The sequence below is a fragment of the Planococcus citri genome, chromosome 1 (genome assembly GCF_950023065.1).
Source record: "Planococcus citri chromosome 1, ihPlaCitr1.1, whole genome shotgun sequence".
NCBI classification, from domain to species: domain Eukaryota; kingdom Metazoa; phylum Arthropoda; class Insecta; order Hemiptera; family Pseudococcidae; genus Planococcus; species Planococcus citri.
In genome coordinates this window covers 20,502,468-20,522,914 of record NC_088677.1, presented here as the reverse complement: position 1 = coordinate 20,522,914, position 20,447 = coordinate 20,502,468, and the positions used below count along the sequence as shown (strand labels likewise).

The following is a 20,447-nucleotide window of genomic DNA, read 5'->3' as shown; positions in this document are numbered from 1 at the left end:
TTATCATTCAGTTCACTGTGACCAACCAAAGTATTTTAGTAGAAAACTTTTTTAGGGGTACTCGATATTTCTGGGCACCCTGTATATTTTGATCCACATTTCAACCGATCTTCGAACAGGTTAGTAATAGTAACTGATAGGAAAATACCACTTCTGTATGAATGAATATTCGTTAGTATTGTTTAAAAAAAAACTACGTGTGTATGTAATGTATAGATACATCTACCTACTTACTTGAAAGTCTTACATGAATTTCTACTTTTTTTCATTTTTTACGAGTAGGCCACATCAGTACCTACCTATTACATTACTCGCGTGCAAATTAGAAATATATACCGTACCTATTACACTATAGTGTTTTCTTTCTTTCGTTTAATTTTCATGAGAACTCAGCGAAATATGCAAGGTCGACAGCTCGTTCAACGTGTAATATTTGCATTTTTGTATAGGTTTAGGTAAGGTACTCATGGAAACAGAGTGAACTGTACCGCTACCCATTGCATTTACCTGTCTGTCTGTTCTCACATCGTCGTATAAATTATCATCGCAGTAGATGGGAGTGGTCATTGTCTATTTTAGCTACTGTAAACCGAGTTAATTAAATGAAAAATGATACAATAAAAGCTACCGAAATCATTTCGGAGATCATATTATAATTACCCAATTTGGTAACACTTACTCAACTACATACTTACTTACCTACATTTTCTAGCATTAACAATCAACGTCTCATAAGCTGTACTTTCAACTTTTGATTAAACACCTACCTATCAAGAAATTACAAACCTACGAATTCTTCAATCTGTGTCCAAGAATGCTTCTTTTGAGTATACAGGTTTAGGTAGGTGCTGTACTAATAATTCATTCCTGATAAACTATTATCGTTTTCTCAAGTAATCTGGATCTTCTTCTTGGACTCCTGCATATGCTTTCTTCACACTTACTCCAGATATTCAAGTTAATGTTGTGCGATGAATTGATATTGTCGAGGTGCAAATACTCGTTCTTAAATTACTTGAGTATGTACGTAAGTATTCAATATGAAAATCTCGGGCATAATCTGTTTAGCTACAATAGCTACATCTTTACACGTCGGGCGTCTCGCTCTAATAACTCCATAAATCCGGAGATAACGAAGTTGCAAAATTGCAAACTGAAGCAATTGCACACATCTACCGATCAACTTACATTTTTTTCAACATCCAGTGAGATGTAGTTGGATATATGTACTAGACAGGCAGGTAATAATTTTGAAAAGGAATTACTTACTAATAATATTATACATCCAATATTGAAAAGATTGCAAGTGGGTAGGTAACTAGGTATAGAGATAACCATCCCTATCCGCACGAAACTCAAACTCTCATGAGCCTCACTCGAAGATCACAGTTGCACTGATTATGTTCTTGTAGATTTTATAATTACTCGTACAATCATGTAACTATGTAATTAGGTATGTGACTTATTATTAAACCAGACACAGGCATGAAAATCGAGAGATATGGTTCCAGAATCTCGACAGTTAGCTTACTGTGTAATATGTTTCTGAGGTGTTGAGTGTTCATGCGACGACTGTGAGAAATTAATTCGAACGTGGAATGTTTTCACTGAACATATATTTTCAACAATTAATGCTCAAATATGAAATTGTTTCATTTTACTCGACAATAAAATTCTCCAAAGTAGTAAAAAAAAAAAAAAACAAGACGAAATAAGACGAATTAACGAGTTAGTCAGTTTCACTTTTAATTCACTTTCCAGTTATCCAAGATTTTTTCACCAATGTTTTCAGATCATGATTTCTGCGATTATTTTGTACTACAAAAAAAGGGAATACCCAACCATTTAATTGACATTTTTTTATTCATTCTTGAGGTAGATCTTTTATTCTATGTTGAATGGCCAAATTTCAAGATCTAGCGCCGTTGGTTTTTTTCCATTGATTTTTAACAAATTGATGATCTGAAATGTTAAAAAAATTGTTTAAAATGCGAGAAAAATTGTTAAAATGACATAAATTACAATAAAGAAAAGCATGAAAGTTCATATCGTAAAATGAAATAAAACTTGTGTAAGTAAAGATACCTACGTTTTTTTTTTTTTTTTTTTTTTTTTTTAAAGTTTGGGAGGTTGGAACACATTATAAACCTACAAAAGATGAATCCTCGGACATAAGAAGAATCCTCAGACAGAGTAAGATACCATACGCTGAAAATTAAAAAATTAAAATACCTAATACAAAATGAAACTTTTTTGAAAAAATTGCCACATTAATAATTATTAGCAATGCAAGAAAACGTCGACATAAAAATTTTCAAAAACTTTCACGATAAGTATTCAAAAATTGTTTGACCATTTTTACCACATTTTGAACTGAGTATTCTGCGAAACTTTATGATGATAGTTTCAATCATTTTTTTTTTGCAAAATTTCAATTAATTCAATTTGACATTTTTAGTTTTGAATTTAACCGTCAAGTTCTCCGGTCCATTCGGTCCAACGAACGCATGGAATTCTTTTCAACCTCCTACTTTTTCCAAGTTTTTTTTTCAATGTACTATAGTAGTACAACATACTATTATTATTAAACGAATACCTGTATGAGAAGTCGAAAACCTTGCAGCGGGGAACTGAAAGGTAGCTTGACGATAGAAAGAGGTGGAAACGAAAGCCCTACTCAGTGACGGCACAACAGTCATCGTGCATATCCGTACTGTGGACACACCTTGTGTAATTTTTATAGTTTTGTAATTATTTTTTATTAATTTTTATACGGTTTTGTGTGATTTTTTTCATTTGTTTTTATTAGTGGTGATTTAGTGGTGATCTACGGTGCAGTTCTGTGTTCGGTTTTAGTGATAACTTAGTGTAACGTTTTGCACAATTATTTCACGATCTGAGACGATCGAAGGAAGTTATTCGCGTATGTTATGTTTTGGTGTCGATGTACGAAGTTGTATTTATGCGATTATGCGATTAGTTATGAAATGCTGACCGGCGGCTGATTTTTTTCGCGAGAATTTGTGTTACTAATGGTTTATCGTAGCGTAAGATGACCGTTATTTTGAAATAAGCAAGCGTAGTCGTAGTCGAGCTCGAGAAACGCACTCGAGTGTTACTCATCCTGTGTAGTGTCTGTGTGTACTCTACGTAAAAATAACCTGTTGTGTTTTGCTCATCTCTTCCACTCTTCCTCTTCGCATGTACGTTGATTTTGATACGAATATGAGTTTTAATTGTGTTAGTGCTAGTGTTGAATCGCGATAAAGGCGATTAAAAAAATGCAACTCGTGAAATGATGCGTTACTTTTGGTCGTGGTGTTCGGTTTTGGCGACCTGTTCAATTCTAGTCATTCCAGTGATCGCGGATGTTTATGTAGATAAATATGCTCAAGATTCATTCTCGTATCGTACTACAGATAATGCTAACTCGAAATACACCGAGTTATCAGCTAATGTTATATCAAACGCGAAGATCACGCTGGAAAAACAGCTCAGTCCGTATATTGTGAAGAAGGATATTGAAATCGAGCAATCTGGAGAGCTTTGGATTGAACCCGGTGTCAAAGTTTTCTTCGAACCTGGATTCGGTATCACGGTTAGAGGGATCTTAACTGCGAAGGTATGTTTCGTTATGCTATAATTTAGTACCTACTTATTGCAATGTCTGTGTTGAAAGAAGAAACGTGAATCGTGAAATAAACAAACCGAGCTCGGGTCAGTGATAGGTAACTGATAAGAGTCGCGTGCATTGTGCAGTTCAACACACCTGGAGTATTCGAATAGAAATACCTTATACCTGGACAATACAATACCAATGTACCTATGTCTATGATGGGTTTGTTGGGTACATTGCACGATTCAATATTCATAATAGAAATAGGAATGAAGAAACAAGTGGAGACTGGGGATGAGCTGCTTTGGATTTTTGGGGTGAATTTACCCTACGATGCTGCTAAATGCCTTCGATTCAACTTGACCCAAATACCCTATGAACTTGAATTTTTGAAAAATTGGTGATTCCAAGTACGTAATGCTGATTCTTTAGTGTATAGTTGGGGAGCCCGCTTAAGGATCTATTGCACCCCCCCTCGGTCGATCCTCTGGGACAACTTTTTTCTTAAAGGGGGAGTCCTAAGGAACATTTCTAGCCCTTGTACTCAAAAAAAGTGGCCCTACTTATAAAATGGCGGTCATTCTGATTGACAGATCAGCCAAAATCGCAGGTTTTGCTTTCCATCAGGCAAAAATTCATCAGCTGTCCAAATTTCAAGTGCTAAAGTGCGTTTTTCGATTTTTGGTGAATTTTTGAAAATCAGATTTAGGCCAAAAATGAGGGAAAAAATCAAAATTTTACCAAATTGACCAAGAAAGCTGAAATTTGGGATACACCCTATTTTCGACATGTCAAATCGATTGGAAACTGTTTCAAACCGTTTTGAGCAGTTCTGGAGCCTCCAGCAGATTTTTAGAATTCGAAATTCTCACAAAATTTCATCGAATGTAGTTGGATAGTTGAAATTTACTCTGCAAACCAATTTCAATACGCTACAAAGTCGACTGCTGGTGGATTTCAAGTTACTTTGGAGTTTCCAGCGGTTTTTTGAAAGGTCGAATGGCGTTTTTTGAAAAATTGAAGTTTCCAAAAAGTGGCTGGAAGCTTCAAAACCATTTGAAACCACCATGTAGTCGACTTCATATCGCATTGAAATTAGTTTGCGAAGTAAATTTCAGCTTGCCAACTCCATTTGGTGAAATGTTGCGGAAATTTCAAGTTTCAAAAATCTACTAGAGGTTCCAGTAATTTTCAAAAAGTCACTGGAGGCCCCAAAATGACTTGAAGCCACCTGAAGGGTGTTAAAATTGGAGTGTAGAGTAAATTTCAGCTTTCCGTCTCCATTTTTGATGGAATTTTGTAAAAATTTAAAGTTTAAAAAATCTGCTGGAGGCTCCAGTAATTTTCAAAAAATCGCAGGAGGCTCCAAAACGACTTGAAATTTACCTACAGTACTTCGTAGCGTATTGAAATTATTTTGCAGAATAAATTTCAGCTTTCCAACTCCATTTTGATGAAATTTCGAGTTTCAAAAATCTGATGGAGGCTCCAGAACTGCTCAAAACGGTTTGAAACAGTTTCCAATCGATTTGGTATGTCGAAAATTTCTTGGTCAATTTGGTAAAATTTTGTTTTTTTACCTCATTTTTGGCCTAAATTTGATTTTCAAAAATTCACCAAAAATCGAAAAATGCACTTTAGCACTTGAAATTTTGACAGCTGATGAATTTTTGCCTGATCTTTCGATCTACATTTGTAGGGTTTGAAAAATTTTGTGCAAGTCCTATCCTGGGAAGGAAATATGGATTCTCAAAGAGTGGCCCATTTTTCAAAAAATCATGGTTTTTTCCTCAGGTGTCTAACAGGTCCTACTAGTCCTATTAATCCTAGGTACTAAAATCCTACTTTTCAACAATTTTATCCAAAAGACCTACTTTTTTCAATAAGAGTTCGTCAAATTTTCAATTTTCTCCCTTTTTTCCGGAATTTTGAACAAATTTTGTGGAAAAAGGCTTGTGTCGACTTTTTTAGATTTTGAATTACACATTTTTGAGAGCTTTTGCTCTTCTTTTCTCGCATACATCGAAAACTTATTGTTCAAAGTCAAGAAATATTCAAGTTTGAATTAGAAAAATAAACTCTTCTCTCCATAAAGAAACCTTTTGTTTTTACTTCTGAAAACATGATTGAATTTTTGAACGCTTTTGGCCTCGCTTTTCTCAGACTTGTTTACGTTTTTTTTTCAAGCTTGAATTTAAAAAAAAAATAATTATCATTCGAATTTTAAAATTTTGAAACATAAAATAATGAACTTCTTCATTCATCACACCAGAAAATATTGTTTTCATATTCCTCAAAATACTAATTTTTGAGAGTTTTTGGCCTCGCTTCGCTCGTGCTCATTTGATTTTTTTTTTACATTTTCAATTCTACAACGAGAAATAAAGATTAGAATTAAAATATTTTGAAGCAAATGAAATATTCACATTCGAAATTGAAGAATTCGAGTGTAATTTGATTTTAAGCGAACATGATGTGATATTCATAAATTTTTAAAATCTTTAAAGAGAAAATGGAAGTAAACTAAAAATTGAAGTGAAACGTTATATTTTTGATGTCTACGTGTTTAAATAAAATCATAAGGTGTTTGAAGACATTTTTTTTTTTTTTACAAAAATTTGGCTAAAAACTTGAATTTAAATTTTGACCCCCCCCCCCAAACCTTAAAAATGCCATAAGTGCTTGAAAAATGACCTACTGAAAGTCCTGCTAAAAGTCCTATTCAAGTCCTACTTTTTCATTTTGAAATTTTGTTGACACTCTGCTCTATTGAAACTGAAACACTGAAAACTGAAGAAAGCAAAAAAACTGAAATATAAAAGTTTTACCATCACTGCATTTCTGAAACTGGAGAAATATTTTGGAACACAGTGATGCCAATTTTTTAGTTATTATTGCCAAATTCAAAAAAAAACAAACAAATTTGATGGGTTTTTGGCTTTTTTAATATCGATTTATTTCTTCAGACGTGGTTCAAATTACGATTCAATTTTTTTGGCCCAGGTTCTTTTCATTAGACGACAGTGCTTCTAATTTTTTTGCGAGATTTTGCTCAAATCTTGAGAAATTTCATAAACGTTGAATGTTTTCGCCATTGTTGGCAAGTCGACTTCAATTTTACTATTTTGATTATTTTTTAGAAATTGTTAGACATCCTCTTGTTCTTTTTGAAATTTTAGAATAGTTCATGTAATTTCATGCAAATTTTATTCTATTGTGATAATTTTGATCAACTTTCTCATTGGTCATTTTATATCATTTTAACAAATTTTAAGGTTGTTTCGTGTAATTTTTGATATATTTGTTAAAATTCTATCAATTTTTTTGGTAATCTTTAGCAATTTATTTTTTGTAATTTTTACTGAATTTCATTCAGTTTGGATAGTGTTCGATCAATTTTTCTTTCTGAATTCCTCCGAAATTCCATCAATTTTTGGTACCTTTTTGAGTGGTTTTTTGCACAGTTTCATTCCATTTCGACAATATTTGATCACTTTTTCGTAATCTTCAATGATATTCATCAGTTTTTAATCAATTTTAACTATCTTTATTAATTATTACATTTCAACGAAGGGTCAGCATTTTCAGACAATTTCATATTTTTTTTGAGGGGGGGGGGGGACTTGAGGCCTTGTCAGTTTTCGTATTATTGCCGTTTCGATGAAAATGTTCTCGAAAATGAATTAAATTAAAATATATTTTGCTAAACTCGTTAAAGCGTATAGAAAAATTAACTATTTTGAATTTTCCTAGCTCTGTATTTAGCGGAACTGGCGGAAGGGAGGGGAGGGAGAGAAAGAATTTTGACTCCTGATGATATAATTTACGTTGTTCCCTCTTCCTCCAAGTGCAATGAAATCGTTGATTTTTTGATATTTTTTGGTCGATTCTCACTATCAGACCAAGAGGTGTAGGAAATGGGATCAAGAACTTTTGATTTCACGAGTATTTCCCCCTCCTCTTCTCATTTTCTAGTATAGGTCAATAGAGACATTATAATAGTCTCTATTTTCGGCCATAGCTTACCAATGCAGTGAAGAGACAATTCGATGGTAACGAGAACGACCGACTCTACACGTCCATAATCGTGACATGACAGAGTATTTCGGAATGAGAAAGGAAAGAAAAGCAACAATATTTTAAACGATGTTGAAAAATCATGACGACGAGGAAACAACACGTTGACAACAGTACCTTAGCTGAATACAAACAAAGAATATGGTATTTGAAAAAGAAAAAAATTCATTTGGTTAATGGCATTTCAACGTCGTCGTCGAGTAGGTGTTAGCAACGGTATGATACTCGGGTTTAATCATAATGACCCTTCGAGACCTCAGGTCGATGCTGTAATGACTCGTCATCGTCGTCACATGCGTGATAACGGAATTAATGATACTCATTTTTTGCCTATTTCTCGTATTCGTAGTATTGTGAGTAAGAATTAGTCTCCGAAGAATTGTGCGGTTTGTCATCAATACCATAATAATAATGCTATGAATAAGAGAGGAACGAGGAGAAAGATGAAATATGGGTGATTATTACATTCATTTCCAGTAATATTGCTGATTTATGTCAATTTTGGATTGATTACTGCTGGTGTTTTGAATTTGATGAAAATTGGTATTGGTAAACTTTCTATTGTTCGAATGAATGAAAAAAATTGTTGAATTATCAAACTATAGGTATCTAACCTACAGGTACGGTTTGAAGAATTATTCAAGCTTTCTTAGCGAGGCGACGCACTAAATGTGCTCCACTGTGTATTGTGTTGGAATAATGGAGAAAATAGGTTTCGTTCTCGATTCTTGTTTATGTACCTTACGATAGTAAGTGATGATTATACATAGAAAATGGTATACGATGCGTAATTCAAGTATTTAGTCATCGGTATCGTCATCTTGGAATATTCTATAACAACGAGTGAAATCTACTGCCACTAGTGTGTCGAATATGCCGAAACTTTCGTTCGTATATGCTTACGTTGCATATAGTACGGCATAATAATATGGCATAAATATGGAGTAATTGCCCTCCCCCCCCCAAACTGATCCTCCGGGACAGCTTTTCTTTTGAAGGGGACATCCTGAGGAACATTTTGATGCGAACTTGCCAAAAAAAGTTGGCCTTACTAACAAAATGGCGGCCGTTTTGATTAACAGGTCAGCCAAAATCACAGATTTTGCTTTCTAACATAGGACTCGCCCGAAATTTTTTGAACGGGACTAAGCTAGTTCGAAAGAGCATGCAAAAATTTCAAGTGCTTAAGTGTATTTTTCGATTTTTGGTGAATTTTTAAAAATTAAATTTAAGCCAAAAATGAGAATAAAAAATGAAAAAATTGACCTAGAAAGCCGAAATTTGGCATGTACCCTATTTTCGACCTGCCAAATCGATTCGAAACATGCTTCAAACCGTTTTGAGCAGTTCTAGAGCTTCCAGCAAATTTTTGAAACTTGAAATTTCCACAGAATTTAATAAAACGAGACTAGAAATCCAAAATTCACGCTGAATTCCAACTTGAACACTCTATTAAGTCGACTGTTGGTGATTTCAAGTTATTTTGGAGCCTCCAGTGAATTTTTGAAAATTCTTGGAGCCTCCAGTAGATTTTTGAAATTTGGAATTTCCACAAAATTTCATCAAATGCTGTTAGAAAACCGAAATTTATTGTGTAAACTAATTTCAATACGCTATAGGGAACTATCGATGCATTCAGTAGAAATTCAAAGGGTGGGAGAGGGCGGGAGATGAACTTTTCCCCCCAGTTAAAAAAAATATCCCTTTTTCAACATATCTTCTACATCGTTGCACGATCTTTAAAAACACCGGTAATAGTACCTAGTTACTTCCTCTTCGAAACACAACGCAGAATAATAAACGAGAAACACGCCTGGTGGTGCAGTTTTGTACGTATTCGATAATTTCACTCGTCAATGAAAAAAATTGCTATTACATCATTACCAAAGTGTATAATCATAGTACATAAACAAAGCTTAATTGTAGGACAACGAAAACCACCACAGCACAGCACCAGGATTAAATACCTTTACCTACTAGCGAAAAAAATTAGCTAACCTTGACCGAAAGATGGTACCTAAACCTATACCTAGAAATTTTCACGATTTTAGGTGTGACCGACCCGAGAACGCTGTATTGCTATACTAGTAGGTACGTATATTTTGTATTATAGGTAGGTTTAATTCGGATACATACAGGACGTAGGTCTACGTACTGGGTGCTCAAACCGCTATGGCAATTTTAATTTAACCAATTAAAATCTCATCGCATAAAACTTAACGGTAAAACGCCTGTAAAGATGATAAGCGAAAATTCCTCTCATAATTCATCTACGAGCACACCTCACAAGTCCATAACGACCAGAGCAGAAGATGATTAAAATCTTTAAATAATTCAGTCCGTATTTTTAAACATAATAAAATCGTAAATACAAATAGACTGTACTTGACTTGGTGGCTCGTAATTCGCTTCAATAACTCATACTTTCGGTCTGGTAAAATAGGTACATATCCCCCTCTCCCCAATCGAAAGAGTTGGGGGTCGAATAACCGTCAAACGATGCATTACTAATTGCTCCAGCACCGTATGGTTACGATGACCGGATACAATAGTGGTATGTTTTATTTACATTTTTACAAACAGGTGAATTAGTAGGTACTGGGTAAGTGGGTACATACATATGTATATTGAACCCATTCACGTACGTATCGGTCTCTGCAGTAATTTTTTCCACATGTATTAGGTGGTCATAGGTACATACTATAGTCCGGCGTATATGGAGTAACTGCAGCCCTCTTCTGATCCTCCGGGACAACTTTTTTCTTAAAGGGGACATCCTAAGGAACATTTTAAAGTAAACTTGCTAAAAAAATTGGCCCTGCTAGCAAAATGACAGCCATTTTGATTGACAGATCAGCCTAAATCATAGATTTTGATTTCCAACATAGGACTCGCATGAAATTTTTTGAACTGGACAAACCTACTCGTAGATTGAAAGAGGACGCAAAAATTAATCACCAGTCAACAATTCAAGTCCTAAAGTGCATTTTTCGATTTTTGGTGAATTTTTGAAAATCAAATTTAATCTAAACCAAAAATGAGAAAAAAAATAAAAATTTTACTAAATTGATTTAAAAAGCAGAAATTTGGCAAGTATCCTATTTTCGACGTACCAAATGGATTCAAAACGGTTGGAAACCGTTTTGAGCAGTTCTGGAGCCTCCAGCAGATTTTTGTACCTTGAAATTTCCACAAAATTTCATCAAATGAAGTTGGAAATCCAAAATTCACGCTGGATTTCAATTTAAGCACATTATAATAAAGTCGATTGCCGGTGAGTTTAAGTCATTTTGGAGCCTCCAGCGACTTTTTGAAAATTCTTGGAGCCTCCAGTGGTTTTTTTAATTTTGAAATCTGCACAAAATTTCATCAAATGCAGTTGAAAATGCGAAATAATACCAATACGCTATGAAGTTGACTGCAGGTAGCTTTCAAATCGTTTTGAAGTCTCCAGTGACTTTTTGGAAATTACTGGAGTCTTCAGTAGATTTTTCAATGCTCGAAATTTCCATAAAATTTTACAAAACCGATCTGGAAATCCAAAATTTACTCTACGAACTTATTTCAATACGCTGTGAAGTCGACTGTATGTGGTTCCTAGTCGTTTTGTAGTTTCCAGCTACTTTTTGGACTTTCATTGGCAATAAGATATTTTATTTATTATTTTTTTTTCAAAATCGGTGTATTCCAGACTGAAACATATTTTTGTCCATCGATTTCAAAATCCTTTGAAAATGTGAGAAATTACCTTACAGTTACCCTTCCGTCTCCATTTGAGATAGAAAGATGAAATTCAGTTTATACTCGATTTTTGACATTAATTCCGAGGTGGATTGCAGGCAGTCTGAATCCGTTTTGGTTTTAAAAACTTCTGTTTTGGTAAAATTTTGTGGAAGTTTTAAGTTTTAAAAATCTGCTGAAGACTTCAATAATCTCCAAAAAGTCGCTGGATCCTCCAAAACGATTTGAAATCAACCCGCGCTGGACTTGATAGCGTATTGAAAGTAGAGTGCAGAGTGGATTTTGGATTTCTAGCTTTGTTTGGTAAAATTTTATGGAAATTTCGAACGTTGGAAAATTTGCTGGAGGCTCCCGTAATTTTCAAAAAGTCGCTGGAGGCTCCAAAACGACTTGAAATCTACCTGTTGGGTGGAAGAAGTTATTCTGAAATGTTTAAAAATTAATAATAAAGATACTGATTTTCAGTATTTTTGGGACATTTAAGCCTTGTCTATCAGCAAAATTGAAAGGCCAAACACAATTTTAGAATTCAAAATTCATATGTAATATACATATTTTATCAAAATCTAGAGCACGAAAAATTTGGAAATTTTGAATCAAGTTTGCCCCTTCAATTTTTAAGATGTGATTTTTTTTTCTATTCTAGGAAAATTGTAAGTGTAACAAAATGACCAAACACCCAATACACGTGTCAGTTCATTGTTTCCCATTTATGACTAATCGCAGTACATACATATCCGTATGTATAATAGTCGTCCATATTCGTGCAGCGATTTGGTTTATGTGTTCTGTAAATTACTGACATTTAACTCGAAATGACACAGTTGCATTGGACAGTTGAACTTATAGTGACGGAAACATAGTCACGGTTTGATTGTCACGTAGAATCGAGAAAAAATATTCCCTGGGTCTGAGTGAGTACAACTGCATTTTTCTGTTCAGTGAATTCGTGTGATATTTATTCGTAGGTACATATAAACAATTGTGTACTTACAAATGTTATTTAATTGCTGCGTCAGCGTTAGGTATAGGTACATATCTTTGCGGTTCGGGCTACTTTTTTTCCAGATGGTACTAGAAAGAGTAATTTTTCGATTGGTTAGAATCTCTTTGGACGACAGTTTCAATGTGTGGAAAGAATTTTTTGATTGTATAAGGCAATAGACTCGATCAAGGACGTGTAAACTGAACATCATTATGTTCGACGATTGATTGGTGATGCGATAGTGTTGTAGATGTAGGAGATGTTGACCAATGACGAGGTGAGGTGAGGTACGTGCTGCAGAAGGTACAATGTGTGATAATCGTATAATACTCGTAACAGCAGCGTTGAGCGTATCCGAAAGCAAGTGTACGAGAGTGTAATTGGTAGGACGATCGAAAGTATCTGTGGCCATTGTTACGCTCGAAACGTCCATCAAAATGAGTATCATTTCACTTTTAACGAAATTATTCGCCGTGCTGTAGTCTTAATGAGTAATATAGACACGTTTGTACATATTACACGTGTGGTAGTGAGTTGTAGGTAGGTAAGGTATGGGTATAAGTAGACCATACGTGATATTTGAATTTTCCATTGAATTGCAACGTGTATCTACATGAATAGATAATAAAAAACACGTTTTAATCGTTTATTTAATAGATAAACAAAAGAATTAAAATTAGTTCGCATTAAGCGATGATTTTTTTCCCTTTACCTATACCCTACCTGTCTGTTCACTTCTTTGTTCAAAAACAAACACTTCCTGAATAGTGCTTTAAACTGGGGTCAACAGAGTGAATTCGAGCAGAGAATTGTCACTTCTGAACGGTTGCGATATCGCGAAATTAACCTCTCCTAAATGGTCGATCAATTTTGCAAAATGTATAGGATGACCGAAACAGTATCGAATTATTATTTTTTTTTTATGGAAATTGTTCTGCGACATAACTGTAGCGAATTTCCGCGTCAATGTATCGATAGTCAGTCTTAAGTCTATAGTAGAATAGAAATGTGTCTGCTGTCTGGTATTGTAATCGCTGTACTTCATTTTGTGATTTTTTTTCTTTTTGTGTACGCAGGGCGAACCTCAGGAAAGGATTGTTTTCACCTCGGCTGCCAACACCAATGAGAATTTGATACCTGAATCGAGCGAATACCTCAAACGTGTCCGATTAGTCGATGGGCCTAATGTTTTCACCGGCAGATTGCAGATTTACCATAATAGTCAATGGAGATCCGTGTGTACTAATTCCAGTGTGTAAGTATCTAAAAAATTTATCGCATGCAGAGTACTTACTTGATTAGTGAATACTTGAAATTACCTATTTTTTTTTTTTACAAAACTTACAAGAGAATCGAAAAATGAGCTCAAAGTAGACCATCGAAGCAAATTTCAGCCAATGAAATCCATTTTTTGATTTTTGGACGAATTTTTAAATTTTCATAATTTGGCTTCTTTTTCACAAAAAAAAAACCAAAATTTGATCAAATTAACATTAAAGGCTGAAATTTGTGTTAAAGCCTATTTTAGACCTGAGAAATCGATTGATGATAGTTTTGGAGCCGTTTTGCTGCTTTCGAGGATTTTTGGGATTTTTCTTTTACTAAAAATAATTGCGAAAAATTTTCTTTTTTTAAAGGGAAAATTTTCGAAGTCTTGACTTTCTTTATTGTTGAAAATTGCAAAAAAGTTTCGCCATTTTGCAAGAAAACCTTTAGTAACCAAAAAAGCTCAAAAAAGCTCAATAAGGTGACAAAATGGAAGCTAAATATTTTAATGTAGAAAAAAATCACAAAAAACACGACATTACAAAATGAAGTGTTCTGGTTTTTAAACTTGAAAAGTTGATCTATTTTGCAACGTTTTCATTAAAAAAGTACAAGATTTTCAACATTTTAATTGAAAAAAAAACTTTTGGCAAATTTGAGCAAAAAAACATGATTTTACAATTTTTGGAAAAAAATGATACTTTTTGAAATTTTTTGAAAACAATCAACAATTTTGAGCAATTCTGCTGAAAAGCGTTTTGGTCAATTTTTGGTAATAGAATTTGACAATTTCAGCTAAAAGCAGGCCTCTTTGGCAATTTCTGGCAAAAAAGGGAGACTTTTGTGTAATTTTTTGGAAAAAAAATTATCAAAACTTTATCAATTTTGCAAAAGTGAAAATTGTTCTTAAAAAGGAAGAGTTACAATAATTTCAGAAAAAATAGGATATTTTTGGGAAATTTTTAGCAAAAAAATACTTTTTAGCTTTTTAGAGATTTTTTACAATTTTTTGACTAAAAACAAGACTTTTGGTGGCTTATGGCTCCTCTCCATTTCTCTAAGAATAGTTTTAAATCATGGATATGTTTTTATCTCTAGTTAAAAGTCTGGCATAATGTCAAGAATTCATCAAATTTTTTTCCCAAGTTCTCAAAAATCAAAAAATTCGTATTTTTTTAAAAAAAAGCTCACTTTTGGAATTTTTGAAAAAAAAAAACAAAAATTTATGATAGTTTTTGGAAATTTTTAATAAAAAAGCCAGACTTTAATTTTGCTAAAAATCGAGAATTTTTCTCAATTTTTTGGCGAAAAACAAGATCAATAATTTTATAGCAAAAAAATGAATTTTTGGCAAAATCTTTTTACTCTTTCTATCGGTATTAGTGGACTGTCGTGTGTCGTACCCAAAGTCGCCGAATTTGGAAGTTTTTTTCATCAATTAATGCGAAGAATCTGCCTTAAAAACAATAGTCTGATTGAATATGGTAGCTAACGTGATTTGGTCATTTCTGCAGATGGACCAAGGCCGATGCTAGAACAATCTGCAGACAGTTGGGATTCCAAGAAGGGAGATTTTGGAAATGGATGGATCGCGAAACTGGTACCTTTCGACCGAGGCTGTTACTGGAGAAACCAGATTGTCGAGGAATCGAAGCATCCATTTTCGATTGCAAATGGCAAAACAGACAACTTGGATCTGGCGTATGTGGTGAGTATCATTGATGGGTATTTATGCTTGGTTTAGTTATGCAATATGCACTTTCCATGAAATGAGCTCTGATGAAATTTTTTTGGATACTTACATAAGTTCAATTCTGATATATTTATTATTTTTTTTGAGGGGGAGGATGGTTGGGAGAGGGGAATAAAAAAATTATTTTAATTGATTCGGGTGGTGCAAATTAAAGCACATGCCTAATTTATTCATTGTATCTCCGTTTGGTCAAATTTTGATTTTTCTTGGGAAATAGACATTATAAAAATTCTTTAAAATTTGGAAAAACGAAATTCGATAGGTACCTATGTACTTGAAATTTTACCTGGTTTTAGATTTTTGATTTCTGTTTCAATTTTTCTTGTTTCGTCCGAAACATTTTCCTTCAAATGATTAAATCAGCTGATTGCGATCTAAGATTCGTATGGAAGTACATAATTAATCATTCGATGCCTTACGATTTGCAGATTACCATCCAGATATCGGGGTAGAATGTGCAGCTCGTCACGAACCTCTGACAGCCCTCAAACACTGGAGAGGAATCCATTTTGAAAACGCAGCCTTCGAACGCACACTTACGCAACAGACCGCGTTATACGTGAGAAAATCCTTATCGAAGCTCGTAAACGTTGATCTCAGGTAAACAGACAATAACTTGATAATCGATAATGTTTTTGTATCTTTATGATTGAGGCCTTTTCGTACCTTGTATATGATATGATAGCATTGTGTATTACGAGTACTTGCAAGTGACGATGTTCCGGTATTGTAACGTTATCTTTATCTTTACACGCGACAGGAAAATATTTATTGTTTACTTATCACACAAAATGAACGACCACGCTTTACGATTGGAAAAGAATTCGTCGAGGTGGTGTTGGCAATTGTATGTACCTGCCTCTGCCTATCTATACTCTAAACGTGCCGGTTATGGATATCGCGTACTTGACGACATTACATTAAATTGCAACACACGTTCGTTCTCATCGTTCGATCGTTATTCGTAGAAAAATTTATTGAACTTGTTCGATGAACGAGTAGAATCCACGAGATGACCTTGGGATTTTATTGCGAAAATTTTCTTTTCGTTATATTCATATTATGACTGGACATATGATGAGTCGTCGATGGTGAATTTCGCTCCAAAGTTTGTTTAACGTAGCCTACTTGTTGATATTTTGTACGTAATTTTGAGTATTATTCATCGCGGAAATACTCTACATGACGAGTATAGGATCACTTGTCGACGTCGTCGTGAGCTAATAAAAGATAACACGACCTCAATGATACCGATTAATCCGATTTCGGCACCGATTTCGTAGCTTTCGCAGTCAATGGGACATGGACAAACACCTCTTTTATTGCCTACTTAGGACTTACCCGATGGTGAATTTTTTTCGGATAAGAATTGTTTGGGAGAAATACTTATCAATTGTCGATGTTTCAAGAAGAGATATCTGGCTGTACTCCAGGAACACTTAAAAATCGTGTAGGAGGTGACTGAGAAGTGCTGTAAACGCTTATTGCAATTAATGCACTTGTAACATTTTTAGATAAGAGATAAGGAACCACTAGCTGAAATTTGAAAAATAAAGAGATTGCCAAGTACCTACTTCGTTTTATAAGATGGAGTGATTTATTCGTTAGTTTGAAAATGAATCACTCTGAATTATAGAAACTCTGATAAAATATCTCGGAATTTGAGCAAAATTTTGCGAAAATTGGTTAGGTCTAGATTATTGAACATAAGCAAAAAATTGATCCGATATTCGTTAATAAATTGAAAAATTACATGGAGCATTGTAACATTGACATTGCAAAGAATCACCATAAATTGACCAAGTATGCAATAATATTTGCATTGAAATCCCTTCAAATAACTCTCTGTGTAAAGAAGAACATCTCCGGCCCTTCAAGCGACGTTGGCCTCCCTCCTCCCTTTCCCCTTTAGTTGAAAAACATGAAAAAATAAAGTCAAAACTGGTTGACAATTTTTAATAATAAAATCGAATAAATATTCGATAAAAATTTTCTACTCCTCGACCTCCCAACAAATCTTAGCCCCCTCCCTGTTTGGAGCCCCAAAGTTGAAAATGAAAAAAAGGAAAGAAACGAGAGCAAAAATACTTTTTCAAGCAGATTTTTTTAAAAGAAAAATTTCCATCATTTTTTATAAGTACATAGGAAATTAGGTATATATATTTTTAAAATTTTAAAAGGCTGCTTTCAAGAGAGTCAATATTATTTAGTGTTGGGGAGCTTTTTCTTGAAAAAGAAATGCTTCAGGACAATTCTGACGCAAAAGTTGAACATTTTTGAAAAATTTTCAATTTTGTGGAGTTCACTTAATGGAGGACCAATATTACATCATGAATTGAGGCGTAGAGCTGGGATTTTTATACAGAAATATGTTGAACATAGGCAATATTTCAAGCAATTTTTTCACCCAAAATATGCAAAAACTTTAGTTTGAATGATGTACCTATTCCTGAAAAGAATTTTTCAAGCTAAAAAACACGACAACTGTTAATTTAATTTCAATAATTATTTCAGGAATTTTCTTGATGACATTTTAGCAGTGTTGCAATTTTTTGAACAAAAAAAGTTTTAAAAATCTCAATTTTTGCAAAATTTCCGTAAATAGGTACCTATGCAAAAAAAAACAACAAAAAAATACCAGAGAATTCTCAAATCAAATAAGTACAGAAATATGCAGCTTTCCCCCCTAAAATATGCTAAAAATATATGCAATGTGGTCTGAAATTTGCAAAATGATACTGGGCTCAATCGTCAAGAAATTTCACGATTCGTGGATGAGATCTTATCAAATATGAATTTTTTCTAGTCCATAGGAAAAAAATATGCAAACCATAAAAATTCCAGCTCTAATCATGAGATATTATGAAGCTGGAATTATTAGGTATTGAAAATTCATAGAAAAATTTCACCATTTTTTTTTTCTATTCAATTTTTTTCCAACGTTTGGAGATACTCTATACAAGTGGATCTTTATTGCTTGGGGAACGTAGAAGGGATTTTATTTTTTAAAAAAAGGTTATTTAGAAGAATTCTTGAGCAAAAATCACATTTTTGAAATTGTTTCAACTTGGGGAAAAGTTTTCCTCTAATTTCCAGTTAGGAAGCTGAAATTTTCGGTGTTTTTCTGCCTTGAAAACCAACAACTATAGAGGGCGATAAAAAAAATTTCCAAGCAGAAATAAGGACTCTGTGTCTCCCTCTACATCTTCATGTCATGTGTAGTTGATTTTGAAAATGAGAAAAATTGATGTGGAAACTTAGAAAAAAATGTGTGGAAATTATTCATTCATTGATAAACGTGGGACACCTTTTTTCGATTTAAGCTGAATTTGTCGAAAATTTCTACCTTGAAATCGTAAAAATTGATCAGTCAAAAAATGATCTGGTATCGTTCATGCGTGTTACGTAAATTACGACTCAATTACTTTTACCCGATAAAATTTTACTTTAATTTATTTTACTACAATTGCTAAGGTAGATACCTTTTACCTGAGCTCGTTGAGTGTTTTCAAAATAACCGAACATACTTGTAAGTGCTCGTACTGGAATATTTTACAATGTAAACGCGATCTCGTGTACGATTTCTCGATAATAAATAACATTTTCTTGTTTTCTAGTGATGATAATATCATTATGTTCATTTTTTTTATTGCAGCTATGCCGGCTCCGGTTGGAACTACAGCGCAATTTCGGCTTTGCAAATCGAAGGCGTACCACCGGTCATTAGTTCATGTTCGATAAGTTTTTCAGCATTTAACGGTATCAACGTTACAGATCCTCAAGCACCTGTGACCATCGTCAACTCTACAATTTCAAATAACGGAGGTAATTTGTCGTATAATACCGTTTCCGGTACTCGCTACTGTCGTCGTCGTTGTACTTGAGTATTACTATATTTAAGTCGTGGAAGGCATAAGTTAGATATTCAGGTATTTTAGAAGGATTAATACGGATTACTCGCGAATCGAGTACCATACTCGAGAACGAACTGTTGAACGAAGGAAACCTATACCTACCTAAAAAAAAAACTGAAGCTGTAGGTACCTATCTACGTTTGTTTTCGTTCGTCAAGCATCGGTGACTGAGGCTTCGAGTTGAATTATTAATAATTTACATCCGTTAATTAATCGCCTTATTAATTGCCATCGATGTCTCGATGAAGAATATTATGACGATTACGTTTTAAAAAAGGGAACGAAGATGTGGCACAATTCGTCACCTAGATATTTCTTCGTTCATCTGCGAGTGCCTCTGCCTATGCATAGTAATGAATCATATTCGTGGGTGCTGCTGCTAATGCGAAAGTAATTATATTAACACAAGAATTGTAACCGACGACCTACGAGTATTTTAATGTTCATGTTTTACGATACGATTCCTCGTGACATTCGGATGATAGAGAGGGCCAGAAGGAGGAGTACTTACTACTTAACCCTATTTTTTATTTCTTTTTTGGTACCTGAATGAATTGCAGCTCGATTAAAAATTATAAAGTCGATAGTCGAATGCAAATACTCGTGAACCTGCAACACCATCGTAATCATCGTCATCGGTAGCTCTATGATGAAAAAAAAAATGTCTCCTATCGAGGTCATTAACACGATTGAGGTCGTAGTCGGATTTTTCGACCGGTGTTGAATTTTCATCGAATCATTTACCTATGTCGAGTAATTTGCGCCATCGTCTCTTTCGTGTGTACCTACTAAACCGCTGCTCCGGCGTGCTTCCTCAGTCTTTCCTTCCATCTCTATTATCCGTGTTGTTCTAATTTTCTCTAAACGAATCGGTGTACTGAAATGTTCTAAACATAGAAAATACACCGATTCACTCACACGACGGATAGAGGAGAAAGATCGTGATTTAATCGTACAAATAAGATGGAAAATACTCGGCTTACACAATTTAGCAACGAGATCGAGCGATGGATGGTGATGGTAATTTTTACGCGAAATTCGAAACGTGCACGAGTCAAATTATATTGGAGAAATCTTTTCTGTACACGACTAGTA

The 20,447-nt window shown here is 34.1% G+C and overlaps 1 protein-coding gene across 1 annotated transcript in view; it reads left to right on the top strand.

The window, feature by feature from the left end:
- The first annotated feature begins 2,671 nt into the window (after window positions 1–2,671).
- LOC135849784 (protein bark beetle-like) overlaps window positions 2,672–20,447 on the top strand; it is a 44,049-nt gene continuing 26,273 nt past the window's right edge. Inside the window, exons 1-5 of the mRNA XM_065370362.1 lie at window positions 2,672–3,622; window positions 13,496–13,674; window positions 15,200–15,393; window positions 15,867–16,038; window positions 19,094–19,263. Of these exons, the coding sequence (XP_065226434.1) occupies window positions 3,296–3,622; window positions 13,496–13,674; window positions 15,200–15,393; window positions 15,867–16,038; window positions 19,094–19,263 (1,042 nt within the window). The 5' untranslated portion in view covers window positions 2,672–3,295. The remainder of the gene's footprint in view (window positions 3,623–13,495; window positions 13,675–15,199; window positions 15,394–15,866; window positions 16,039–19,093; window positions 19,264–20,447) is intronic.